Genomic DNA, 27,974 nt, shown 5'->3' with positions numbered 1-27,974 from the left:
TAGACCCCCTTTAATCATTTGATAATTTTTTCCCATGGAGATCTTGCACATATGTTATCTTAGGTCTATTACTGCATACTTCAAATTTCAGATACTTTTGGAAAACAATTATCATTTTTCTTATTTTAGTTTCTGCCTCTGGTGCTGGTATATATTTTGTATATGTATATATATATATTTTTAATCAGTGAGTTTTCTGTTGCCATGCTCTGGTCCACAAGTGTCCCATCTTCACCCCTCCTCACCCTCCCATCCGACCCTGCTATGGCCCCGCCCTGTGACCTTAATCCCTCCAAAGCTGGGGGAAGAGACGGGGGCTGTGTGCAGATGGCTCTTCAATCTCGAAAGGAGGATGTCGGCATCTGAAGGCGGGAAAGGTGAGAGCAACCTTCCACCCCTACAGACCCTTGGAGCAAGCCTGGGCTCTGCTCTGTCCTCTGCCCCTCTGATCCGCCCACTGCCCACCAGGATCCTACCCCTGGAGAGCCTTTTGGGGACTAGAATCATATTACCCTGTTCCCATCCCAGACAGCCCCAACACAGCCCACAGCCTTAGATCCCAATTTGAAACCCAACCCCAATCTTGGCCCTGATCTCTATCCTAGCACCCACCCCAACTTCAACTCCAGTGTCAGCCCCGAGCTTAATCCTAACACAAACTTTACCAATGAGAGGGCAAACCCCTGTTAAAGTCCAAATCCCAACATGGATACAGACCTTACCATGAGCTCTACAGTCACCTAAACTCAACCCCAACCCCTGGATATCAACACTGTTGGTGAGTGGGTCTCTGACTTTCCAGAAAGACCACAGACCCATTTTTAAGGATTAGAGAGAAAGACAGAACGCATACTTGATGGTAGTAGTAAGTCATGAAGGTTTAGAGTCAGAGACTCCCTGGGTTTTACTCCCAATTCAGCCACTTCTTCAAATCACTTAACCTCTTTTTGCATCAATTTCTCCACCTGAAAAATGGGAATAATACTGTGTGTCAGACATTCTCCTGAATGCTGAATTCATTTAATCCTCACAACAACTCTATGTTGTAGGTACTCTTATTGTCATCTCATTATACAAATAAGGAAATTGAGGCTCAGAGAGATTACATAATTTGCTCAAAGACACAGAAAGCTACCAAGTGGTAGAATCAGGATTTAAACTCAAATAGCTTTTTTCCTCCAAAGCTGATGGTATCTTAACCAGGCCAACCCACTGCCCCTTGGAGGCTGAAATAAGACTGTGGGAATTGGGAATGGATTTAGCTGAAAACTCCAATGTAAAACTCAGATCCCACCTGAACTCAAACTCAACTTTAACCCTAACCTTGATCCTAATTCAAATCCCAACTCATTCAACTATCTAGGCCTAACCCTAAATCATATTTTAAGTACACTTTACTCCCACCTTAATTTAAACCCAACCCAAAATCTACCACTCAAGTTTAACCCTAAATTTGCTTCCAGCTATAAACTCAGTCCTACCCCATGCAAATTTAAGCTCTCTGCCCCCCAAAACTAATGCAAACCCTGCTTCAGTTAGAAATATAATCTCACCCACCTATAAACTTGCACTTTACCCTCAGTCAATTCTAATACCCACTCATCCCCCAATCCTTAACTCAGGTATCCTCAACTCTCCCTAATTTTACATGCTCTTCTCTCCTTCCCTCAGATAGAAGAATAGGATCAGGTAGGAGGCAACCAATACCTTGTCCTCACCCTGACTTGGTTTCTTCACACAGACACCACCCCAGAGCCCTGTCCAGTCAATGGGACAGGCCCTGGGCCCGAATGGGGGCTGTGCCCTGGGCCCCCAGCATCAGATGGTGAAATCAGCGGGGCATCGGGCCTAGGGACCCCTAAGCGGAAGACTCAGCACAGTAAGCACAAGACAGTGGCAGTAGCCAGTGCCCAGCGGTCACCCCGGGCACTCTTCTGCCTCACCCTGGCAAACCCCCTGCGGCGGTCCTGCATCAGCATTGTGGAATGGAAGCATCCTTGAGGGCCAGGGGCAGGGCTCAGGGGTGAAGGTCACCAGGGTACCAAGAGTCAAGGTTCAAGCCAGGGTAGGAATAAAAGAGGGCTGAGATCACCAGGGATCAAGGGTTAAGAGCTGGATTCAAGGGAGAGTTGAGAAAGATGAAGGTCTGGAGGAGGGGGTTGGTGTCAAGGGTCAAAGACTAAATTTCAGCCAGACTTGAGGATGCTAAGGTTTTCTGGGGGGTCAGAGTCAAGGCCTTGGTCAGAGCAGGGGCCGGGAATGTCAAGGTTGGTCATCTTAGGGTTGAGTCAGCACTGGGTGGGGAGGGCCCCAAGAGAAGGTCACATTCTGAGGCCACTCTGCCTGGGTCCTTAACTGTGTCCACCTGAGGCCCTTCGACATCCTCATCTTGCTGACCATCTTTGCCAATTGCGTGGCCCTGGGAGTCTACATCCCCTTCCCAGAAGACGACTCCAACACTGCCAACCACAACCTGGTGAGGCTTGCCCCGCCCCGCCTCCAGCTAGATACAGCTCCAATAGAGCCACACCTCAAGCCTTCCAGCCAGGCCCTGCCACTGCTGACCCAGATGACTCTCTCCTGCCCAGCCCCACCCTCCGTCCTGCTTTGCTGGCCTCCCCATGAAGTGAAAGTTGCTCAGTTGTGTCGGATTCTTTGTGATCCCATGGACTGTAGCCCGCCAGGCTCCTCTGTCCATGGAATTCTCCAGGCCAGAATACTGGAGTGGGTAGTTGTTCCCTTCTCCAGGGGCTCTTCCCAACCCAGGGATCGAACTCAGATCTCCCACATTGCAGGTGGATTCTTTATCCTCTGAGCCACCAGGGAAGACCCGCCTCCCCCTACCCCCTATCAAACAAACCCCACTCCCAAATAACTTTCCAATCTCCCGCCTCGCCCCCGGCTCTGCCCCCAGGAGCAAGTGGAATATGTATTTTTGGTGATTTTCACTGTGGAGACGGTGCTCAAGATCGTGGCCTACGGGCTGGTGCTCCACCCCAGCGCCTACATCCGCAACGGCTGGAACCTGCTCGACTTCATCATTGTCGTGGTCGGGTGCGCATCTGCAGGGGACACCCCCACCCTAGTTCAGCTTCCCACCACAGACCCGCTAAATTCAGGGCTCAGGGAAGTGACTGCTTCAGACTGCCCCCATTTGGCAGCCAGAATCAGGAATATTAACATATTTTAAACCTATTTGCATTTCCAGTTACAGGGATTTGTACTTCTCAGAGGAGAAGGAAAGGAAGGGAAGTGGGGATCCCAAGGCCTGACCCCCTACTTCCTCTTCCCGTGCTTCCCCATCAGGCTGTTCAGCGTGCTTCTGGAGCAGGGTCCCGGACGCCCAGGGGACACCCCGCATATGGGAGGAAAGCCAGGGGGCTTCGATGTGAAGGCATTGAGGGCATTTCGGGTGCTGCGACCACTGAGGCTGGTGTCTGGGGTCCCGAGTGAGTGGCACATCCCCCGGGCTTGGAGGTGATGGAGGGCAGTGGGAGGGGTTGGGGGCTGAGCTGACCCCACCCCTACTTTGCCCACCCCTCGCTCCTTACAGGCCTGCACATAGTGCTCAATTCCATCATGAAGGCTCTGGTGCCGCTGTTGCATATCGCACTTCTTGTGCTCTTTGTCATCATCATTTACGCCATCATCGGACTGGAGCTGTTCCTCGGACGCATGCACAAAACGTGCTACTTCCTGGGATCTGGTCAGCAAGCCCACCCATGCCAGGACAGGACATGCCCCCTCCATTGGCTCCTAAGCCCCACCCTGTTCTCAAGGAGACACACTCAAATACACGAGATTCTGCTCCCCGGTTCAGGCTCTGCCACCAGATCAACAAGCCCTACCCCATATATTCAGGCTTCCCAGTGGCGCTAGTGGTAAAGAACCCACCTGCCAATGCAGGACACATGAGAGTTCAATCCCTGGGTTGGGTTGGGTTGGGAAGATCCCCTGGAGGAGAAAATGGCAGTGCACTCCAGTATTCTTGCCTGGAGAATCCCATGGGCAGAAGGGCCTGGCGGGCTACAGTCCATGGGGTCTCAAAGAGTCGGACATGACTGAAGCCACTTAGCACACACACACAGCACACCCCATGTAGTCAAGACTCTACCCTTAATCTCAGACCTTTCTGTGACTCCATGGACTGTAGCCCACCAGGCTCCTCTGTCCTTGGGATTTCCCAGGCAAGAATACTGGAGTGGGTTTCCATTTCCTTCTCCAGTGGATCTTCCAAACCAGGGATCCAACCGGTATCTACCGCATCTCCTGCATTAGCATTCTTTACCACTGAGCCACCAGGGAAGTAAAGACTCCTAGGCAGGCCTTTTTTATCCAGACCCAAACCCAAGGCTTGCCCCCACCCTTCTTTCAAATGACCCTCTGAAATTCACAAGACTCTGCTCCTAGGCTCATGGCTCACTGTTATTCACAAAATTCTGCCTCAGAATTTACAGTCCCACTCCCCAGATCTCTGTGGTTGGGCCTCACAGCTTCCCAGGGGTTCCGAGTCCTGACCCAGCAGTCAGAGGCTAAGGGTTGTCTTTTTTTTTAATTTCATATATTTATTTATGGCTGTACTGGGTTTTTATCACAGTGTGCAGGCTTCTCTTGTTGTGGCTCAAAGGCTCTAGAGTGTGGACTTCAGTAGTTGTAGTTCATGGGCTCAGTAGTTGCAGTTCTCAGGCTCTAGAGCACAGACTCAATAGTTGCAGTATTCAGGCTTAGTTGCTCTGAAGTATGTGGAATCTTTCTGGACCAGGGATCAAACCCCGGTCTCCTGCACTGGCAGGCAGATTCTTTATCACTGAGCCACCAGAGAAGCCCTAAGGGTTGTCTGATTTAGAAAAATCTAGAACCCTGAGGCAAACTTCCCAGGTAGGCGGGCTTCCAAAGTGCCCATGACTGTGGGTGGGTGCACTTCGGATTCCAGAGCTCCAGTCTTCCCACAGACGTAGAGGCGGAGGAGGACCCGTCACCCTGTGCATCCTCAGGATCAGGCCGTGCTTGCACGCTGAACCAGACAGAGTGCCGCGGGCGCTGGGCAGGACCCAATGGAGGCATCACCAACTTTGACAACTTTTTCTTCGCCATGCTGACAGTCTTCCAGTGCATCACCATGGAAGGCTGGACCGACGTGCTCTACTGGGTGAGGTGGAATGACAGACACCCAGTGCAGAAGCTGAACCTGCCTTTCCTCCCTGAGCTCAGGCAGGAGGGCTTGCATACACTGAGAGATGTATTTCCCCCTCCCCAGATGCAGGATGCCATGGGGTATGAGCTGCCCTGGGTGTATTTCGTGAGTCTCGTCATCTTTGGATCCTTCTTCGTCCTCAACCTTGTGCTTGGTGTCCTGAGCGGGTGAGGAGCCTAGACACTTACCCAACCCCTCAGCCCCTGTCCCTTTACTTTGTTCCTAACAAATTTCTAGGCATCCTTCAAAACCCATCTAAAATACCCCTTCATTCATTCAGTCAACACTGAGCATCTACTGTGTGTGAGGCACTGTTTTAGGAATAGAACAAGAGACAAAAGTCTCTGCCTTACTGGATATTACATACATACATATACACATATGTGTTTTGTCTTATATGAAATATGTACTCTGGAAAGAAAGGAATAGGGAGATATTGTAATTACAAATAAGGACAAGCAGGGATGGGCCTCCTTGAGAAGGTGTTATCTGAGTAAAAATGGGAAAAGATACTAAGCCATGTGAATATCTGAGGAAAGAGTGTTCCAAGCAAAGGGAAGAACCAGTGCAAGGTCTCCAAAGCTATAACGTGCTTAGTGTATTCAAAGAACAGCAAGGAGGTCAGTATGGCTGGGATGGTGATGGCAAGGGGGCCAGGGTGGTTCCTCTGTCTAGCCCTCTATTCTCCTCCCTCAGGGAGTTCTCCAAAGAGAGGGAGAAGGCAAAAGCACGAGGGGATTTCCAGAAGCTTCGGGAGAAGCAGCAGCTGGAGGAGGACCTCCGGGGCTACCTGGACTGGATCACACAGGCAGAGGAGCTGGACATGGAGGACCCCTCAGCTGCTGGCAACTTTGGTTCCATGGCTGAAGAGGGCCTGGCCGGCCACCGTAGGCAATCTCAACCCAGCCCACGCCCTGCCTCATACGTCCCTCAGATGTGGGCTGCCCTCCTGAGATCTAGCCCTAGCCCTCAGCAACTCTAGGCCCAGCCTCTGGTTATGGTCTATGACTCAGAACCCAGACTCAGATACCCTTCCCAGACTGTACCCAGAACAAAGACTCCAAATAACACCCCTCATCCTAGAGCCCTAACCTCACCCCAGACCCTGTTCCCCAAATGTCCTCCCTGTGCTTACAGGGCCACAACTGGCAGAGCTGACCAATAGGAGACGAGGACGTCTGCGCTGGTTCAGTCACTCCACCCACTCCACCAGTAGCCATGGTGAGGATCCAACCAGGTTGAGGAGGGGGTGGGATGAGTAGACAGAGGGGAAGGCCAAGAGCAGAACCCTGGCATCTTCATGGGCTGACCTCTTCTCCCATCCTGCCCACAGCCAGCCTCCCAGCCAGTGACACTGGTTCGATGGCAGAGACCCAAGGAGACGAGGAAGAGGAAGAGGGCACTCTAGCTAGCTGTACACGCTGCCTGTGAGGCCCCCAGCCCTCGACCCCTGACCCAGCCCAGAACCCGGAACAGATCCTGGCCCCAGTCCTGACTTCAGCCTCCAACTTCCTAGCCCTGACCTCCAACCCCTGCTGCTGAGTGTCCTTCAGCCTCTAATGATGCCCACCTACCATCTTCCCCTTTTCCAGAAATAAGATCATGAAAACCAGCATTTGGTGAGTTGGGGAAGCTTTGTGACTCTCAGACCCTATGACTTTGTGAACCCCACCTCCAAGCCCCCCATGACCAACAGGCTCCCCCACCTGAGCCCCCAGGACAGGTTCAGGTAAGTGATCTCTGTCAGTGGGCTCCCTGTCCCCACAGTCGTCGTCTCCGCCGAGCCAACCGGGGCCTTCGAGCGCGCTGCCGGAGGGCTGTGAAGTCCAATGCCTGCTACTGGGCCGTGCTGCTGCTCGTCTTCCTCAACACTCTGACAATCGCCTCGGAGCACCACGGGCAGCCCTTCTGGCTCACCCAGATCCAGGGTGCACCCCTCAGCCTGCCAGCCCTCTCCCCAGCCCCTAATCCCTTCCACCCCAGAAGCCCAGATGCAGGATCTCCTGGGTCCTGATATGGCCCCAGATACAGCCCTCCCACCCAAGTAAATGCAGAAAGCCTGTCCCGTCCTACCTTGCAGCTTACACTTAAGTAGCGCTTGCTGTGTGTGTCAGGCTCTGTTTTCAGCAGTTTACACGTACTCACTCAATTTCTCTTCACTGCAACTTTATGTGAATTAAGTACGAAGGCACAGAGGCCTAGCACCAAGGTCCTGAAGAGTTAAATGATTAACCCCAGGACTCAGCTACTGAGTGGCAAACCTAGGCAGCCTGGCTCTAGAGTTCAGGCTCTTAACACCCCACTATCTGGACAAGTTAAACCCTCTGTGCCTCAATTTCCCCATCTACAAAATGGGGATAGTGATAGTATCCACTTCATGGGATGCTAAAAGCAAAAGTGAAAGTGTTAGTTGCTCAGTTCTGTCTGATTCTTTGAGACCCCATGAACTGTAGCTTGCCGGGTTCCTCTGTCCATGGAATTCTCCAGACAAGAATACTGGAGTGGGTAGCCATTCCCTTCTCCAGGGAATCTTCCCGACCCAGGGATCGAACCCACGTCTTGTGCATTGTAGACAGATTCTTTACCATCTGAGCCACCAGGGATGGTGGGGAGGATTAAATGAGTTAAAGTGAAAAATGCTTAGAACGTTGCCTGACCCACATGGAGTTAACACTGTATGAGTGTTATTAATAGCCCTTACTATTATTCATTTTAATCTCAGCCCCAACCTGGATACCGAGCACACTTCTAACCCCAGCCCTCAAACCGGCCCCAGTCCCAGCTAAACACTAGGCTCTAAGTCTACCCATGAATCAGAGTTTTTCTGTATTCACAGAGGCTAACTGAGGCCCACACCCCAGCTCTGCCCTCACCCCAGGTCCAAAACTCTCAAAACCTCATGCACCCTGACCTACAAACTCACCCTATCCTCAATCCTCACCACATCACCAGCCTGTGCCTGGTCCAATACCAGCTGCCCCAGATCGCTTCATGGCCCCTACCTCCCCACATGTCACCACAAAACCTGGCTAGCCCACTCACCCCTGCCCCTCTCCCCACAGAGTATGCCAACAAAGTGTTACTCTGTCTATTCACGGTGGAGATGCTTCTCAAGTTGTATGGTCTGGGGCCCTCTGTCTACGTGTCCTCCTTCTTCAACCGCTTTGACTGCTTCGTGGTCTGTGGGGGCATCCTGGAGACTACCCTGGTGGAGGTGGGTGCCATGCAACCCCTGGGCATCTCAGTACTCCGCTGTGTGCGCCTCCTCAGGATCTTTAAGGTCACCAGGTATGTGGGGGTGGGTGGGTGAGGGGGTGTGTTTGTTTGTGGCGAAGGGTGAAGACTGAGACCCCAAACACAGCTGCAACAGCCACCACCCCAGCTCCAATGATGACTATATTTGTATCACCATTCATTTATCAAATATCCATTGAGTGCCTACTGCATACAAGTTGTCCTTCCAGGCCCTAGGGAAACACCAGGAATCAAAGCAGACACTAGCTCTTGCCTTCCTAGAGATTAAAGTCAGTTGGGGAGGGTGTCTACTCCACTTCCCTCCCTTTCCTCAGCCTCAACTTCAGCTAGAATATGATTCCCAACCCCATCTCCAAATTCAACCCCATACTCATCACCAACCCAAACCCCACCCCTCACCCACAACCATAACACTATCTCTAACTCCAACCACCAGCTACTTATCATCCACAAGGTCATTTACAGCCCCAATATCCAAGCCCAAGCCCAGCTCCACCTCCAACCTCATTTCTAACTCCCAGATACATCCCCATCACTAACCACAACCCCCACATCCCAAACTCATAACCATTAGCCTATCTCCAACTGAAAACTCGTCCCCAATCCCAGCCCTAATCTCATCCCCATCCATCCTCTCCTCTATCCCAACCCTCAACCACAACCTTATCCCCAACTCAGTCATCTACAACTCCAAATATTCCCCAAGCCCATCCCCATCTACCCATCCCTTACCCCAAACCCAGTCCCAGGCCCAACCTGAAACCCAATTCTAGCTTCACCAACTTCCATATACCCACCATACTAATCTCATCTTCCCTAACACCACCCTAACCTCAAATACAACCTTCCCCTTCCTTCTTATTCTTACCTCACTCTAACTCCAAAATCACATCCAACAGTGACATCAAAGTTCATCTTAACCCAGTCCGCCCCAGAACATCCCAAGCTAAAGCCCTGCCCTGGCTCCTGACTCACCACTGAACATGTCAACCCTTCCCCCTCCATCTCTGCTGCAGGCACTGGGCATCTCTGAGCAATTTAGTGGCGTCTCTGCTCAATTCAATGAAATCCATTGCATCCTTGCTGCTTCTCCTCTTCCTCTTTATCATCATCTTCTCCCTGCTTGGCATGCAGCTGTTTGGGGGCAAGTTCAACTTTGACCAGACCCACACCAAGCGAAGCACCTTTGACACCTTTCCCCAGGCCCTCCTCACTGTCTTTCAGGTGGGACCTGGAGATGATGGGATGGGTGGGCAAGTAGGGAAGGACGCAAGGTTGGGGAGAGGGTCCCAAGAGCTTCATGGTGACTTCCCACCCCTAGATACTGACGGGTGAGGACTGGAATGTGGTCATGTATGATGGTATCATGGCCTATGGCGGCCCCTTCTTCCCAGGGATGCTGGTGTGCGTGTATTTCATCATCCTCTTCATCTGCGGCAATTGTATCCTCAGAGCCTTGGGAGGCTGGATCATGGCAGGGTTGGGGGAGGATAATGAGGACCTGGGCACTCTGTAGGCAGTCTGCTTCTCCATCCTCTCTAGCCTGAGCTCACCCCAGACATCCTATTGAATGTGTTTCTTGCCATCGCTGTGGACAACCTGGCCAGTGGAGATGCAGGCACTGACAAAGATAAGGGCAGGTGAGGTCTGACTCTGCCTCCAAGACACTCTTGCCCTGGAATCCCTGACTGGGACCCTCACACACACATCCCACACCACCAAAGATGCCTTGGTCTCCCTGGAAATCTCCATCTGCAGATCCAACCTGCCAGTCCTCATTCATTGGACATGCATTTACTGAGCACCTACTTTTTACCTGGTGGCTCAGGGCTTCCCTGGTGGCTCAGATGGTAAAGAATCTTCCTGCGATGCAGGAGACCCATTGTTACCCAGTTCAATCCCTGGGTAAGGAAGGTCCCCTGGAGAAGGGAATGGGGAGGAATACCCACTCCAATATTCTTGCCTGGGAAATCCCATGGATAGAGGAGCCTGGAGGGCTATAGTCTATGGGGTCCCAAAGAGTCAAACACAACTGAGCGACTAATACACACATGTACACTTTTTGCCAGGCCCTGTTCTATATGCTAAGGAGACAGCAGTGGTCCAAGTAGACAGAGTACTTGCTTTCATGGAGCCGACATTCTAGTTGGGAAAGGCAAGCAAAACACAAACTAATGAATATATAATAATATAATTTAATTAAATATATATTTACAATATGTAAAGAAGGAAAAGAAAGCAGAATAAGAGAATAGAGAGATATGATGCTTGCTGTTTTGGTTAGAGTAATCAAGGAAGGTGACTGTTGAACAGAGGCCTGAAAGAAGTAGGGGAGTGAGCCATGCCAATATCTGGAGTAAGAGTGTTCAAGGCAAGGGGACAGCAAGTGCAGAGGTCTTGAGGTGATAATATTCTTAGCACATTTAAAAAACACCATGGAGGGGTTTCCCTGGTGATCCAGGGATTAGGGGCCCATGCTTCCACCGCAGAGGGGCAGGGGGCATGGGTTCAATCCTTAGTCAGGGAACTAAGATACCACATACTGCTGGGAGTGGCAAAAAAAAAAAAACTCCATGGAGACACCATGGATGCCATGGAGTGGCATGAACAAGGAGAGTGATAGGGGGTGAGTTCAAATAGGGGGAAATAGAGAAGCCAGATCAAGGGTATCTTGGGCCATGGTGAGGACTTTCGGTTTTTCTCTGAGTAAGGGGGGAGCCGTGGGAGGGGTGTGAGCAGAGGAGGAATGTCCCAGACTTAGAACTTAACAGGATCTCTTCTGCTGCTGTGAGAATAGACCAAGGAGACGAGGGAAGAAGCAGGGAGGTTCTATGGGACCTAAGAAAGGTCTGTTCTGACTACAGTAACCCCCTCCTCTACCAGCCTTGCCTATCTGCTTCAATCTTTAACAGTTACTGCCCACCCCACCCCCAATATTTCTTTGCCCAGGGAGAAGATCACTGAGGAAACTCCACAGGAGAATGGAGCACTGGTGAGTTAAAAGTCTGGGCACTGTCTATACCCACCACTACCACCAGTATCTGTCTGTGTGCGTGTCTTTAACCCCCATCCTCTGCCTATTCATTCCTTCTTTATTGCATCCCTTCTGTGCCTCCCCCGTGTCCATCCCCTGGTGAATCCCCCATCATCGATGACCCCCATCTTCCTGTCCCCAGGTGCCTGGTGGGGAGAATGAGGAAGAGGAATCTGCAAAAACTGAAGGAGCAGGCAAGTGGGCAGGGTCAGGTGGAAGAGGAGTGGGACCTTGGGGAAACCACCCAGGCAGACCTTGTGACCCCTGAGACACTCTTCTCTGGGGAGCAGCCTTCTCTGACATGGTCTTGAAAATAATGGACTTGGTGAGTGGCCAGGAAGTTTCAAGACACTGAGATTAAAGATGTGCTTAGTCACTCAGTCGTGTCCAGCTCTTTGCGACCCCATGGACTGCCGCCCTCCATGGTCCTCTTTCCATGAAGATTCTCCAGGCAAGAATACTGGAGTGGGTTTCCATGCCCTCCTCCAGGGGATCTTCCCAACCCAGGGATCAAACCCAGGTCTCCCACATTGCAGACGGATTCTTTACTGACTAAACTACCAGGGAAGCCCAAGAAGAGAAACCAATATTTTATTTTATTGCAGAACTTCTCAGAGCCTTTATTATAAAATAGTGTGTAAAATGCCTGAAGAGGGGCTTCCCTGGTGCTTCAGATGGTAGAGAATCTAACTGCAGTGCAGGAGACTTAGGTTCAATCCCTGGGTATGGAAGATCTCCTGAAGAAGGGAATGGCAACCTGCACCAGTATTCGTGCCTGGGAAATCCCATGGGCAGAAGAGCCTGGTGGGCTATAGCCCTGAAGATGGCGATGTTCACTCAGCACACATTTACTGAGCCCCTAACTGTGTCCCAGGGCTTCCCTTGTGGCTCAGCTGGTAAAGAATCCACCTGCAATGCGGGAGACCTGGGTTCGAGCCTGTGTTCTAAGTGCTGAGGACACAGAAGTGAACAAAATGAACTGAAATCCCTTCTCCAAGGAGCTGCCATTCTAGCAGGGAGATGAGAATTTACCATGGGAAAGCACTGTTCTAGGTGCTCTACAGACATCTTCTCAATTCATTCTCTCTCTTTTGATCTTCTTCTGGTGCCAGGCATGGAAGAAGAGGAGGAGGAGGAGGAAGAGGAGGAAGAGGAAGGGGGGGCCGGGCATGTGGAACTCCTGCAGGAAGTTGTACCCAAGGAGAAGGTGGTGCCCATCCCTGAGGGCAGCGCCTTCTTCTGCCTCAGCCAAACCAACCCGTGAGTGCTGCGAATGTGCTGGGTGGGGGGACGGGACTGGGGGGGGCAAAGGAGGGGAGGGAAACAGGAGGGGCTGGGGTCGGGAGAGGGGGAGGACCAGGGAGCAGCCTAGGCTCAGGTGGGGTGCACAGCCTGATGCAACAGGGCCCAGGCTGTCTCCCTTGGGCTCCCTCAGTCACTTCTGTGGTCCTGGGTTCTGACCACGGCCATTTCTCCACTCCCCAGACTGAGGAAGGCCTGCCACACCCTCATCCACCATCACATCTTCACCAACCTCATCCTGGTGTTTATCATCCTCAGCAGCGTGTCCCTGGCCGCGGAGGATCCCATCCGAGCCCACTCCTTCCGCAACCACGTGAGCCTTGGGCTGGGGGCTCAAGGGGCCACTCCCAGGGCTGTCCTACTGGATACAAGCTATGGCCAGGGTGCATACAGGGACAAGTCCCCCTAGTTAGGCAGAGAGACGAGAAATAATGGTAGGTGCGGCAGTACTAGCCTTTATTAAGTGTGCAACGCCCTTGGGGAAGAGCCCGGGAGGTGATCAGTATTTGGCAAAGGAGGAAGCTGTACTCAGAGGCTGAGCAGACCAAGGGTGCCCATGGAGCTGGGTAGAAGGAGAGGAGGCCAGATCCGAAGCCTTGTCTTTCTGATGGCCATGGTTTTTGCCTTGTAGAGAAGTCCTTGATGGTGATGAGAGAGAGGAAAGAGAGGGAGGGAAGGAAGGAAGGAGAGAGTGAGGAAGAGAGGGAAGGAGGGAGGAGGAACAGCAAAACCTACAGAGAGGGACACAGCTAGGATCCCCCTCAGCCATGACTTGGTGCCCCCCCTCTTTCTTGCCCCCCAGATTCTGGGGTACTTTGATTATGCCTTCACCTCCATTTTCACTGTGGAAATTCTACTAAAGGTATGAATGGGCCCCTGAAGTTCATGGGGTCACAAAGAGTTGGCAGATATGACTCAGCAACTGAACAACAGTTGATATGCCCCCATCATACCCCCAGTTGCCCCAACCTACTCCCCACCCACCCTTGTAGCCCACCATTCCTGTTTCCATCCCCAACTGCCCTCCCCATCTCCAGATCTGGGGTCTAACTAGACTTATATCCCCCTACTCCCAAGATGACAGTGTTCGGGGCTTTCCTGCACCGCGGCTCCTTCTGCCGTAGCTGGTTCAATCTGCTGGATCTGCTGGTGGTCAGCGTGTCCCTCATCTCCTTTGGTATCCAGTGAGTGGCACCTTGCCCACTCCATCCCTCCAAGAGCCAAGGCCAGGCCCTGGCCATGGCCTGAGGACTGCCCTCTCCCCAGCTCCAGCGCCATCTCAGTGGTGAAGATTCTGCGTGTGCTCCGAGTACTGCGGCCCCTTCGAGCCATCAACAGGGCCAAAGGACTCAAGGTATCCACATCCCACCCAAATCCATGGGACCCAGACTCTGCCCCACCCCTAGGGCCAAAGATCATGGTCAGAATGGCCACATGCAGGGATGCCTGACCCTCGTAGTTCAGTCAGTAGAGAATCTGCCTTCAATTCAGGAGACCTAGGTTCGATTCTTGGGTGGGGAAGATCCCCTGGAGAAGGAAGTGGCAACCCATTCCAGTATTCTTGCCTGGAGAATCCCATGGACAGAGGAGCCTGGCAGGTTACAGTCCATGGGGTCTCAAGAGTCAGACATGACTTAGCGACTAAAACCACAACCTGACCACATAGCCTGGAGCTGATGTTGTAACCACCCGGCCCTGAACACTGGGCACAGTTACAAGTGACTGTCCATTCCTTACCAAAGGCCACATTTCTATGATCCAAGTTCCTGATGTGTGGACTCATACCCATCTGGCAAACACTTAGTTCCAGTTGGTGCCCACATGTCCTTCACCCAAGACCGCATGTTCTCAACCCAAGTCCCTGAGCCCCACACATGCCAAGAGTTTGTGCCCCCTGGCTGCCATGGCCTGCGGTGTCCATGAGCCATATCTGTGGGTGCCTGCAGCACGTGGTGCAATGTGTGTTTGTGGCCATCCGGACCATCGGAAATATCATGATCGTGACCACGCTCCTGCAGTTCATGTTCGCCTGCATTGGTGTGCAGCTCTTCAAGGTGAGAGGAAACACTGGAAAGACTCAGATGAGTCAAGGCGGGGAGTGGGGGATGAAGGGTGAATCTGTTTGACAAATATCATCCCTGCAGGGGAAATTCTACAGTTGCACTGATGAGGCCAAACACACACCCCAAGAATGCAAGTGAGTGCCCAAATCCTGCCCTCCATGCAGCCCAGGACCCCTCCCAGAGTCCAAAGAGGTCCCTGGATCTCACCCAGGCCTCTGAAACCCCTAGACCTTCCTCCAAAGAACTGCAGAGACCCCCAGAGTTTTAAAAATATTTATTTGGCTGGGCTTCCCAAGAGCTCAGTGGATAAAGAATCCACCTGCCGATGCAGGAGACACAGGAGATGCTGGTTCGCTTCCTGGGTTGGGAAGATCCCCTAGAGGAGGGCATAGCAACCCACTCCAGTATTCTTGCCTGGAGAATCCCATGGACAGAGAAGCCTGGCTGGCTATAGTCCAAAGGGTCACAAGAGTTGGACGTGACAGATCAACTACACACATACACACACACACACATATTTATTTGGCTAAGTCGGGTCCTAGCTGCAGCACACAGATCTTCGTTGCATCATGTGGGATCTTCCTCTGCAGCTGCAGTGCACGGAACTCTTGTTATGGCACACAGGCTCAGTAGTTACAGCCCGTTGGCTCCACAGCACATGGGCTTAGTTGCTCTATGGCATGTGGGATCTTAGTTCCCCAACCAGGAATCAAACCCGCATCCCCTGCATTGCAAAGTGGATTCTTAACCATTGGACCACAAGGTAAGTGCCACCATCCCCAGATTTTATCAAGGCCCCCAAGACCCTAGATTTCCTCAAGGTCCTAAGATACACCCTGAGAATTCTAAGAATTGCAAAGGCTCTCAGAACTCTAATCCTTAAGATACCCCCAGTAACTGCCCCAAACCCCTCTTCACATTCCCCAGAGTTACCTCCACTCCACTCCAATCCCCCCAGCAATTCCCAAACACCCACCACCACCACCACCGAGTCCCCAGCTTCCACCTTGAGACTCCTGTAGAGGGGAGCTGATATTTAGCCACTAAGCCATGTCTGACTCTTTTGCAACACCATAACACTGTAGCCTTCAGGCTCCTCTGTCCATGGGGTTTCCCAGGCAAGAATACTAGAGTGGGTCCCCCTACTTCAGGGGATCTTCCCAATCCAGGGATCAAATCTGCATCTCCTACATCTCCTGCATTACAGGCAAATTCTTTACCACTAGGGCACCTGGGAAGCCTGTAGTGGGTAGTAGTTAACTGAATTAGACATTCCTGGTTCAAATTCATCTCATGAGACTTGAGTATGTTTCTTAACCTCAATGAGTCCCATTTTCCTCAACTGAAAAATGAGGATAAAAAGAGTATGGATTTCCAAGGTGGTTGTGAGGAGTAAATGAGTTACTACATGGAGAGTGTACTACAATGTAAAAGTAGTACATGTAAAGCCTAGCACAGAGCCTGGCATATACTTAGTGCTGATAAATGTTGCCTATTATTAGTATTGCTTTTTCCTGGATGACAATGATGATGATAATAATGGTGACGATAGCTAACGTATATGGTCCCAACAATGCACCAGACACTGTTTTCATTGATTGACAAAATTAACCCTTGTAACAAGCCAGGAAATATGTTCTGTCATTATCCTTATTTCATAAATGGGGAAAACTGAAGCAGAGAGAGGCTAACTGCCCAAGGTCACCCAGACAGTAAATGGAAGTTCAGGATTTGAACCCAGGCTATTCACCTCCACCACTATGTCCTGCTGCCTCCATGCTGGAGACACCAGTCACCTTTCCATAGCTCCCCACCCCTCCTCACCCATCCAGCATGTCTGCAACATCCACAGGGGCTCCTTCCTGGTCTACCCCGATGGAGATGTGTCAAGGCCTCTGGTCCGGGAGCGGCTCTGGGTCAACAGCGATTTCAACTTTGACAATGTCCTTTCAGCCATGATGGCCCTGTTCACTGTCTCCACCTTCGAAGGCTGGCCTGCGTGAGGGACAGGGCCCTAAGGATGGGCAGGGGATTGGGCGAGAGTCTCTAGTGGATTGGCTTGGGATATCCTGGGGATGGGTGGAAGGGTATCTTGAGATGTGATGAAAATCTCTGGAGAATGGATAGAGTTTTCTGGGGACTGGTGTGTGTATCAGATGACTAAGTGGGGATCTCCTAGAAGTTGGTTGAGGGTACTTTGGGGACCTGGGTGAGGGGGCTTCCAGGAATTAAGTAGAGATCTCTGAGGCACTAGGTGGAAGTCTAGAGAGGACTGGATATGATTTAGAGGGTACCCAGTAGGGGTCTGGGGGGACTGGGTGGAGGTCTTGGAGGAGATGGAGCTGGAGATTCAGTGGTTTCCAGATACCTGCACAAGTCTTTGGGGTATTAGTCAAAGATGTTTGGGGAGACATGGAACAAGGAATTCAAGTTGATGGGACAGAGGACTTAGAGATCTTTGGGGGCTTGTGTGGGAGTTCTGGGGAGCTGCATAGGGACCCCAAGATGGCTGGAGGAGAATTGGGCATCTGTGGGAACTTAAGGGATTTGAGGGTCTCAGAGGGCCTGATTGGGGAATTCTCTGGAGGGTTGGATGGGGATCTCTGGGTCTCTGGAGGGCTGGGCTTTGGAGTCTTTGATGACCTGATGTGGAGGTCTCAGGCGATTAGGTCAGGGGGTTGGGGGATATTTGAGAAGGATATTCTGGGGTATCTAAGGTGTCTATGGGTAGGTCGGAAGTGTCTGGGATATCCCCCCACTTGCCCCCACTGGCTCCCCAGGCTGCTATACAAGGCTATTGATGCAAACGCAGAGGACAAGGGCCCCATCTACAATTACCACGTGGAGATCTCAGTATTCTTCATTGTCTACATCATCATCATTGCATTCTTCATGATGAACATCTTTGTGGGCTTTGTCATCATCACCTTCCGAGCCCAGGGCGAGCAGGAGTACCAAGACTGTGAGCTGGATAAGAACCAGGTGACCTCAGACCCCTGATTCACCAACTCCCCTCCCCAACTCCGTGCCTTGGGACACCACCACTCAATCATGCCTTGCACCCATATGCAGCGCCAGTGTGTAGAATACGCCCTCAAGGCCCAACCACTCCGTCGCTATATCCCCAAGAACCCACATCAGTATCGTGTGTGGGCCACTGTGAACTCTGCTGCCTTCGAGTACCTCATGTTCCTGCTCATCCTGCTCAACACGGTTGCTCTAGCCATGCAGGTCTGAACTCCCCACCCTGCCCCCTGCCAGACACCTGACCCTATTCTATCCACACAAATCCTTGAGAACCATCAGAAATGCTTTAGGCTACAAGTAACAAAACCCCCAACTGACAGAAACTTAAGCTTTGAAGATATGTGTCACATTTTTTCAAATTACAGACCTATTCACCCTAATTTCAGGGATGTGAGAATGTGAAAAAATATGGCAGATGGTAAATGTAAGTTGCCACTGACTGTGAAGTGCACCCCAATTTCAGAGATTCTAAAATATGAAAAGATGTGTATCCTGGAATCAATAAAATGTGAGTTATCTCACATAGCAAGCATTGCAGAGGTAGGCTATTTGCTTATTGCCCACCAGGGACCCAGGCTCTTTCTGTTCCACTATTCTTAGCAAGTTGGTTTTCATTCTCATGATTGTTGCTTCATGGTCACAAAATGGCTGCCATAGCTCCAGGCATCAAAACCACATTCAAAGCAGGAAAAAGGAAGGAAGGTTGCAGTAAGGGACTTTCCTCATTTGACCCTTTTGTTTTTTAGTCTCTGAGTTGTGTCCAATTCTTTGTGACCCCATGGACTGTAGCCTGCCAGGCTCCTCTGTCCATGGGATTTTTCCAGGCAAGAATACTGGAGTGGGTTGCCATTTCCTTCTTTGATCCTTTTATTGGAAATCAAAAATATTTTTCACAGAAGCTGTCCAAGCAGCAGCAATCTTATGTTTCAGTCTCATTAGTCAGAACTAGCTGCAAGGAAAGCTAACAAATCAAGAGCTGGGCTTTCCAATATCCATAATGGGAGGTGGACAGTGTGAGACTTTTGTCCAACTCATCGTGCTGCCACATCCCCAGACTCACCTCAGTCCAAGCCAGAGAATATTTGATTGTTATGGGGGTTTTCTGCCTCATGCTATATCCCCACATCTGATTTTCTCCTGCAGCACTATGAGCAGACTGCTCCCTTCAACTATGCCATGGACATCCTCAACATGGTCTTCACTGGCCTCTTCACTGTCGAGATGGTGCTCAAAATCATTGCCTTCAAACCCAAGGTACCCCCCCACCAGACCTAATCCATTCCTTAGGGTGGAGCTCATTGCATACCTCTCAGGGGGGACTTCCCTCATAGCTCAGTCGGTAAAGAATCTGCCTGCAATGCAGGAGACCTGGATTTGATTCCTGGGTTGGGAAGATCCCCTGGAGAAGGAAATGGAAATCCACTCCAGTATTCTTGCCTGGAAAATCCCATGGACAGAGGAGCCTGGTCCATGGGGTCGCAAGAGTCGGACACGACTTAGCAATTAAACCACCACCACCAGGGGGGGCAGCAACCAGCGAGTCATGAGACTAAGGAGGAAGAGGGATCTAGATGCAGCCCTATCATAGTCCAACCCAGGCCCTGCCTCCCCAATGTCCCCAGCCACTACTAGCCCCATACCCTAGCTTGCTAGCTCTGAGAAGACAGGGCAATGCTTTCCTCTTGTCTACAGCATTACTTTACTGATGCCTGGAACACATTTGATGCTCTTATTGTGGTGGGCAGCGTAGTGGACATTGCCGTCACTGAAGTCAATGTGAGGACTGGCCTCTCTACTAACCCACTCTACTCCTACCAACCTTCTCTCACCTCAACGCCAGGGCTTTCTCTCATGGGGAGGTGGTTCCCACTCATATCCTACTCACTCCCAGAGACTCAGAACTCCTTCCTCTAGCTCCATCTTTTCTGAGTCTCTGTTGGGTTCAGCCAAAGCCCTCTTCTCCCACCCCACCCCCATTTATTTGCAAGTTATGCCTTGCCTCCAGCAGCTCCTAAAACGACTCTCTTGTTTTTACCATTATTTTCTTCATTGCCTCTACACCCCCCTCCACTGGCCCCATCATCTCCACCAACTCCTGCTTTGACTCCACCATCTCTTCTGATTCCTTTATTGGCTCCGTTTCCTCCACCAACACCATCGTCTCTGACACTGGGTCTTTCACGGCTCTGTCATCACCACTGATTGCACCATTGGCTCCATCATCTTCTTCATTGGGTACTTCGTGGTCCTCCATTGACAATGCTGCCGGGTCCATATCTCCATCACTGGCTTCTCCATTGGATCTTCCATCGGTTTTCTCATGTCCATGAAACCACTGGCTCCACCATTTCCTCCACTGTCTCCAATATCTCTCCTCCATCATCTTCTGTACCTTCTCCTTTCCCTTTCACCCTTATTACCAACTTTTCCTTCAACCATCCTGATCCATTATTACATAACCTTCCTCATCATCCCTGAATAATAACTCTGCCCTCCACTATCCCTCATATTTGCTCCATCATTTCTCCTCTTGTTCATTGGCCCTGTGATCTCATCACCTCTGTTTTGGTAATATCTCCATCCAGAATGGTGGCCACCTGGGCGAGGTAACCCCCCCCCCACCTCACAGCAGGGACTCTATGCCTTTCTCTTCACCTACCATCCTTTCCTTTCTGCCTGAAAGTCCTTAGAAATGTTCCCTAACCACTCTGGGGCCTGGGTTCTGAGGGATTTGATGGCTTGGGGAGGTCAAAGTATGAGACCGGGAGGTGGCTGAAGCAAATGTGAACTGAGCATGCTCACCACAAACTCAACCCCAGAGCTCTGAGGACAGTTCCCGCATTTCAATCACCTTCTTTCGCCTCTTCCGAGTCATGCGATTGGTCAAGCTTCTTAGTAAGGGTGAAGGGATTCGAACATTGCTTTGGACATTCATCAAGTCTTTTCAGGTAACTCCCCCACTCCTTTGTCCACTCCTCATCCCTACCTCACACCTCTCAGCTTGTCCTTTTACCACCCCCAGAACTACCCCTTCCAGCATGTCATACCCATCAGCAGCTTACTATTTCCAGTTTTCTATCTTCTGTGGGCTTTCAATTCCCAACATGTCTTGGCCTTACAGACCTTACTCTATTGTATTTAATACTGTGTTGTAGGCACCTTGGGGATGGACCACATCTCTCATATGGCCCAGGCTTGAGGGAGCAGTGCATTCTGGGGCTTACAGTTCTCTGCCTGGACCTGAGTACCTATCGTCTTCTCCACCCCCATAGGCCTTACCCTATGTGGCTCTTCTCATCGCAATGATATTCTTCATTTACGCAGTCATTGGGATGCAGGTAAGTGCAAACACTAGGGAGCATCCCTCGGGCATTCTTCTGTTGAAAGGGGTTAGACAGGAATGAGCCCAAAGTGGGGGTATAAAGACAGACAAGCCACATAACCCTGAGTCAGTCCACACATCTGTGTAATGGGGTCAGCAGTGGCTGCTTGTCAGCGTGGTGAGGATCCTTTGGGTATTAGGTGTTGTGAAATGGGTGGGATCCTGTAAAGGGCACAGAGTCACCCCTCTGACACAGCCCTTGTGTGCCCACAGATGTTCGGCAAGGTGGCTCTTCAGGATGGCACACAGATCAACCGAAACAACAACTTCCAGACCTTTCCACAGGCTGTACTGCTTTTGTTCAGGTGACACAAACACCCCTTCCCTGCTGCTTTGATCTCCAGCATGCTTTTGGGAGGGGCCACATAGCCTCTCTGGGCCCCAGACTGCCTGAGTTTTGGAAATAACAGGGCAGCATGGGACTTCATGTGGTGTCCCTGGTAGTTCAGATGGTAAAGAATCTGCCTGCAATGCAGAAGACCCAGGTTCGGTTCCTGGGTAGGGAAGATCTCCTGCAGAAGGAGATGGCTACCCACTCCAGTGTTCTTGCCTGGAGAATCCTTTGGACAGAGGAGCTTGGCAAGCTATAGTCCATGGGGTTGCAAAGAATCAGACATAACTGAGCAACTAACACTAGTGCTGGTGCTGTGGGACTCCATATTGCTGGAGACCTTTTCTTGTTGTGTTCTAAAGAATCTTTTAGAATTAGTCTAGCCTCAGCCATCCTTTTTCTGGCTGCAAGATGTATACCTTTCATAGACCTTGCATCTATAAAATGAAAACATGACTGTCATCAATATGGCCACACCAGCTGTTAAAATATTGAAATGCTATCTTTACCAGATGTTGCGCCTGGCAAGAAGTAGGTCATCTCCTCACCCCTCTGGCCCCTACAGCCCCTTGTCATGATGTCACAGCCTCCCCTCCAAGATGGCATCCCTGTGTGACCCCCCAGGTGTGCTACTGGTGAGGCATGGCAGGAGATAATGCTTGCCAGCCTTCCCGGAAGCCGGTGTGACCCTGAGTCTGACTTCGGCCCTGGTGAGGAGTTTAGCTGTGGTAGCAATTTTGCCATCGCCTATTTTATCAGCTTCTTCATGCTCTGTGCATTCCTGGTAAGGACCATTTCCCCACCACTATTACCACTATCCCAGGGGCTGGCTCTGAGGAAGTCCGGGGATGAGGTGGGGAGCCCAGATCTTCAGAGCAGATGAAAGGGCTGGCCTGACAAGATCAAACCAAGGACTCCTGAGTCAGTGACCATATAAGCTTACCTCAGCCTCCCACCAAACCCACATACCCTGCTCTGCCCTTCACCTAACCTCTCCTACTCACTGGCCCACAGATCATAAATCTCTTTGTGGCTGTGATCATGGACAACTTTGATTATCTAACCAGAGATTGGTCCATCCTGGGCCCCCATCACCTCGATGAATTCAAGAGGATTTGGTCTGAATATGACCCTGGGGCCAAGTATGCCCTCTAACCCCATACCTGGGATCCCAGAGGACAGTGTACTGCCCCACACAGTCCTCCAACCCCAGAACCACTCACCTGTGCCTCCCATTACCCAGTCAGTAGATGCTCCAAGGTTCCCACTGCTGCTGTCCTCTGCCTTTTCCCCTCCCAAGGCTTCCCTGGCAGGCTATGGGGTGTTGGTGGGGGGAGGGAGTGATGAGCTGGTAAGACCTTGAGTAAGGACTAGAAGGGTTATCTCCAACCCAGTGGTGCCTCCTATCCACCCCTACCTTCCCCAGAGGCCGCATCAAGCACCTGGATGTGGTTGCCCTGCTGAGACGCATCCAGCCCCCCCTGGGATTCGGGAAGCTGTGCCCACACCGAGTGGCCTGCAAGGTCTGTGCACCTGCCCACCACTGCCTCGGAGAGGACTGTCCACCATATGACCGGGGTGGGCAGGGACCCTGCCTTGGGCAGAGAAGGGGTGTTTGATGACATCCTCAAAGGCTTCTGCCCTTGGGCATCACATGCCTGCATCCCTGGCATTTGCCCAAAGTGGCTTCCATATCCCTGCTGTGCACAGAGACTTGTGGCGATGAACATGCCCCTCAACTCAGATGGGACAGTGACATTCAACGCCACACTCTTTGCCCTGGTTCGGACATCCCTGAAGATCAAGACAGAAGGTGTGTGGGGAAGAGGGGGAGGGGCAGGAGGGAGAGGGTTCCTGGGGAAGGTGCCAGGAGCAAACTAATTGGAGAATGGGCCCCACTCCTAGCTCTGAACCTCAAAATAGGTGAGTTTGTCTTCTCCAGGTCTGTTTTCCCACCTGTCCAACCGGAGCAGTGTGTGGCTGCAGTAGAAGCTTGTGACGCCCCCTCCAACAGTGAGGGAGTAGCTGTGAAGTGTTCTTCCCATTGGCTTACGCCCATATCCTCTCCCGATGCAGGGAACCTGGAGCAAGCCAATCAGGAGCTGCGGATTGTCATCAAAAAGATCTGGAAGCGGATGAAGCAGAAGCTGCTAGATGAGGTCATCCCGCCGGCTGACGGTGAGCTGGCTCCACCCCAATTTCTTAAGCCCGCCTCTGAATGTCGAGGATTTGCTCACCGCCACCAAACCATCCCTGGCTACAGACTGAGGGGTGCAGGGGGAGAGTCCAAGCCTTGGTGGGAGAGGCGGGGAGAGCAGGGGACTTCTGTGTGACCTTGCATCTTCTCCCTTGCTCCCAGAGGAAGAAGTTACCGTGGGCAAATTCTACGCCACATTTCTGATCCAGGACTATTTCCGCAAATTCCGGCGGAGGAAAGAAAAGGGGCTACTAGGCACCGAGGCCCCCCCAAGCACCTCCTCTGCCCTTCAGGTCTTGGGAGCAAGGGCTGAGCTGGGTGGGAATATGTGGGAGCATTGTAGCTGAGGCTGACTGCCTTCTTGATCTCATGGAAGCCATGTCACAGATGAAGAAACTGAGGCCCCAGGACCCATAGAGGATCAGGGGTGGCTGTGGGCCTCCTTTCCCACCCCACACTCCTACCCAAGGGCAGAGGAGTTTAGACCCTGAGCTGCCCGTTTCCCTATTTTTCTACCCCCACAGGCTGGCCTGAGGAGCCTACAAGACTTGGGTCCGGAGATGCGGCAGGCCCTCACTTGTGACACAGAGGAAGAGGAAGGGGAAGAGGGGCAGGAGGGAGAGGAGGAGGAAAAGGAGGACCTGGAAACGTACACAGTAAGGACAATAAGCTTTCACTCCCCCAGACAATCTTGATAGGAAAATATTGGGTTGGCCAAAAAGTTCGTTTGGGTTTTTCAGTACCTTGTTATGGAAAAACCTGAACGAACTTTTTGGCCAACTGCATCACCAACTCAACGGACATGAGTTTGAGTAAACTCTGGGAGTTGGTGATGGACAGGGAAGCCTGGTGTGCTGCAATCCATGGGGTCACAAAGAGTCGGACAAGACTGAGTGACTGAACTGAACTGAGCTGAATACTCACTCAACCCTTTGAGTGACTTCCATACTGCCTCTGGGAGGAAGTCCCCCAGAGAAGACACCCTACAGTAGACAAATGTTTATTTGGTACCTACCACCCACTGTTGGGTTGGGGGCAAAACCCAGATTCAGCCCCTGGGGCACTTGCTGGATACACACTATTTGACCGAGTGACTTAGTTACAACCTGGATGCAATCCTCAATCCTGTGATTTCCATAGGCCCTGATGGGCTCTCAGCCCCCATCTCGCCGGAGCTCCGTGATTTCTGTGTCTCTCTCTGCTGGAGACAAACCTCCAGATTCACTTTCCCTTGGACCCAGTGATGACGATGGGGGAGCTCCCAACTCCAGACAGTCCAATGTTCCCCAGTCTGGGTCCCATGCCCACAGGTATGGCCAAAGCTCTGTGGGAGGCTTGTGAGGGAAGACAGGGACTAGCCACTATATGGGGACTTCAGGGGGCAGAGGTGGTGAGCATAAGAGGGCCTTCAAATGGAAATGTGGGGAGGAATGGAGGGGATTCAAGGGCTCTAGTGGGAACAGAGGATAATAAGAGATTCATATGAGAGAGGCAATACAGAGGTTTAATATACAAAAACATATGATGTGGAGCAAAACGGGTTTAAGTTCAAATCCTGGCTCTGCCATTTGCTAAGTGACCTTGAGCTAGTCACTTAGTTTCTGTGGTCCTCAATTTCCTCACCTGTGAATGGGGAGTGATGGTAGCACTTACCTCATGGGAATGAGGTCACACTAGCTTTTACAACCTCCCCCTCCCCACCTCCCCAACACACCCCCAGTTCTTGTGTTGAAGCTCTCTCTTCAGCAGGCCAGAGAGAGAGTCTGCTTTGATTTTTTGGAAACTTTGGGTACTTCCAATGAGACAGACAACTGTTAAAAGAAAGCCTATGTTTGCCTTAAAATGATGACATGTTAACTTTATGTTTTGCGAATTTTCTGAATTAGGAAAAAATTAAAAGTCCGGTGTTTCTGTAGAAGGTAGGGCATGGAATGAGAGGGAATCAGGGGCTCAGGACCGCATTGAGAGGATCTGATCTGCCTAACTTGCCTCATTTTCCCCAGGAGAAGCTCTGGGGTTCTCATTTTCACCATTCCAGAAGAAGGAAGTTCTCAGTCCAAGACAACCAAAGGGCAAGAGAGGCAGGATGAGCAAGAGGAAGTCCTGAGCCAGCAGTCTGGCCACGACACGTAGGATGAGCCCATGAGCCCATGTGTGGGAGGGATGGTAACCCACTGCACATGCCCAGACCTGAGCTCACCCCAGCCATTCCTCATGAACAGGCTCTCCTACCTAGATGAACAGGCAGGGACTCCCCCACGCCCCATCCTTTTGCCATCTCACAGACCCCAGAGATACGTGGATGGCCACCAAGCACCACGCCGTCGTCTGCTGCCCCCAACACCTGCAGGTGAGAGTAGACATGGGCCCGGGCCCCCCTCCCTGGGCCATCAGGGCAGAGGGCTGGGGAGGCACTGACATTCCTCTTTGCCCACGGTGCCCCCCACACCCCCAGGTCGGAAGCCGTCCTTCACCATCCAGTGTCTGCGGCGCCAGGGCAGCTGTGAAGATTTACCCATCCCAGGCACCTATCATCGTGGACGCAACTCAGGGCCCAGTAGGGCACAGGTGAGGTGGGGGAGGGAGGCTGAGGTCTGGAGGGGTGGGGGCAGCCGAGGCTGAATTGATCAAATACCCTACATATCAGGTCCTTTTGAAGAAGGGGGCACATATGAATTCACACAATCCTCACTGTGCCCATAAGGTGGGTACTATTAGCCCTAGTTTACAGATGAAGAGACTGAGGCCCAGAGAGGCTTACCCAAGATCACACAGCTAGTAGTTGGCAAACCCAGGCCTTCTGTGCTTTTAAATAAACTCAAGTCTGATTTATACTCTTTCGGTTTGACTCCAGTTGTGGTTTGGGATAAGAGGTAGGCATGGGAGTAATTCCTAGATCCTCATACCCCATCCATCCATCACTATGCCCCTGATGTTTATTCTGGTCCAGGGTTCCTGGGCAACCCCTCCTCAGCGGGGCCGACTCCTATATGCCCCACTGCTATTGGTGGAGGAGGGTGCAGCAGGAGAGGGATACCTCGGCAAGTCCAGCAGTCCACTGCGCACCTTCACCTGTCTGCATGTGCCTGGAACCCACTCGGACCCCAGCCATGGCAAAAGGGGCAGTGCTGACAGCCTGGTGGAGGCTGTGAGTCCAGAAGGGGAGGGGGCAGGAGGGACGGGAGAGAAGGCGAGGAGGTGGGAGCTTGGGAAGGAGGGGAAAGGGGTCCCCAGTCTTTGTGTTGTGCATGTAGCTCTCTCTTTGCAACTTCTGCTCTGCAAGATGTGTGCCCTGCTGTCCCCCACAGACATCCCCGTGTGCCTTCATGGGTTCATCACTCATTCACAGCAACCCTTCTGTGCATACTGCCTTGTTTCCATGCTGCACCCACTGTCAACACAGATCCCATCTGTGCCCCCCAGGTGCTCATCTCTGAGGGTCTGGGCCTCTTCGCCCGAGACCCACGCTTCGTGGCCCTGGCCAAGCGGGAGATTGCAGATGCATGTCGCCTGACCCTGGACGAGATGGACAGTGCTGCCAGTGACCTGCTGGCACAGGGGACCAGCTCACTGTATAGTGACGAAGAGTCCATCCTCTCCCGTTTTGATGAGGAGGACCTAGGTGATGAAATGGCCTGCGTCCATGCCCTCTGAAGTCCTACCCCTCCCCCACTGCTCAATAAACTTCCTTCCCTCCCTTCCTCAGAAGGAGACAGCCGTGGACCACACTCCTGGATTTTAGTGTCTTTGCCCTGGAGGCCTGGGGCTGCCCAGCAGCTCCCATCTATCCATCCCCTGTATCAGCCCTGAGCCACTGCCCACACATGGGTATTTCCAGAAACCAGGACAGCCAGGCCTGATTATTCAGCGTCAGGGAAGGAGGGAGGAGGAGGAGGAAGAGACAGCAGCCAAAAAAAGCTGGAGACAAAGTGGAGGTGCTGGGGGAAGGGAGGGTACTAGACAGATGGAGGGAAGTGGAGAGAGAGAGAGAGGATGTGTGGGGGTTTGGATGACGGGTGGAGGAAAGTCAGAGATTCCACAAGGGGTCAGGCAGATCAGACGGAGGCAGGACAAGTGGATGGAAAGGAAAGATATGGAAACCTCCAGGCAAGGCCTGCTGGTAGTAAGGCTTGGAGGCTAGAATTAGCCTGGCATGTGATGTGTCTCAGGCAGAGGGGCCCTCTGACAG

At 51.8% G+C, this 27,974-nt stretch overlaps 1 protein-coding gene across 3 annotated transcripts; it reads left to right on the top strand.

Moving 5' to 3' along the window:
* Nucleotides 1-352: 352 nt before the first annotated feature.
* Nucleotides 353-27,498, top strand: CACNA1F (calcium voltage-gated channel subunit alpha1 F). Of its 3 annotated transcripts, none has more exons than XM_043458453.1 (48): nucleotides 353-377; nucleotides 1,742-1,991; nucleotides 2,371-2,476; nucleotides 2,915-3,054; nucleotides 3,307-3,449; nucleotides 3,554-3,706; nucleotides 4,953-5,149; nucleotides 5,258-5,361; nucleotides 5,891-6,048; nucleotides 6,332-6,415; nucleotides 6,528-6,621; nucleotides 6,787-6,813; nucleotides 6,962-7,122; nucleotides 8,257-8,482; nucleotides 9,466-9,673; nucleotides 9,771-9,891; nucleotides 10,008-10,089; nucleotides 11,399-11,441; nucleotides 11,626-11,695; nucleotides 12,605-12,743; nucleotides 12,969-13,098; nucleotides 13,588-13,647; nucleotides 13,863-13,969; nucleotides 14,052-14,139; nucleotides 14,732-14,839; nucleotides 14,930-14,982; nucleotides 16,701-16,847; nucleotides 17,629-17,830; nucleotides 17,921-18,079; nucleotides 19,019-19,129; nucleotides 19,568-19,651; nucleotides 20,461-20,481; nucleotides 20,695-20,823; nucleotides 21,148-21,213; nucleotides 21,471-21,562; nucleotides 22,213-22,372; nucleotides 22,603-22,730; nucleotides 23,015-23,111; nucleotides 23,299-23,401; nucleotides 23,665-23,766; nucleotides 23,948-24,078; nucleotides 24,310-24,441; nucleotides 24,926-25,095; nucleotides 25,789-25,896; nucleotides 26,008-26,135; nucleotides 26,241-26,353; nucleotides 26,736-26,933; nucleotides 27,209-27,498. In XM_043458453.1, the coding sequence occupies exons 1-48, from the start codon at nucleotides 353-355 to the stop codon at nucleotides 27,437-27,439; spliced, it is 5,889 nt and encodes a 1,962-aa protein (XP_043314388.1). In that variant the 3' UTR covers nucleotides 27,440-27,498. The 3 variants fall into 3 exon arrangements, with proteins under 3 accessions (XP_043314388.1, XP_043314387.1, XP_043314389.1); XM_043458452.1 differs by having other exon boundaries at nucleotides 5,891-6,081; XM_043458454.1 differs by having other exon boundaries at nucleotides 353-432; nucleotides 1,977-1,991; nucleotides 5,891-6,081.
* The last annotated feature ends 476 nt before the right edge of the window (nucleotides 27,499-27,974 follow it).

The sequence above is a fragment of the Cervus canadensis genome, chromosome X (assembly GCF_019320065.1).
Source record: "Cervus canadensis isolate Bull #8, Minnesota chromosome X, ASM1932006v1, whole genome shotgun sequence".
NCBI classification, from domain to species: Eukaryota; Metazoa; Chordata; class Mammalia; order Artiodactyla; family Cervidae; genus Cervus; species Cervus canadensis.
This window is presented reverse-complemented; position numbering and strand designations above follow the sequence as displayed.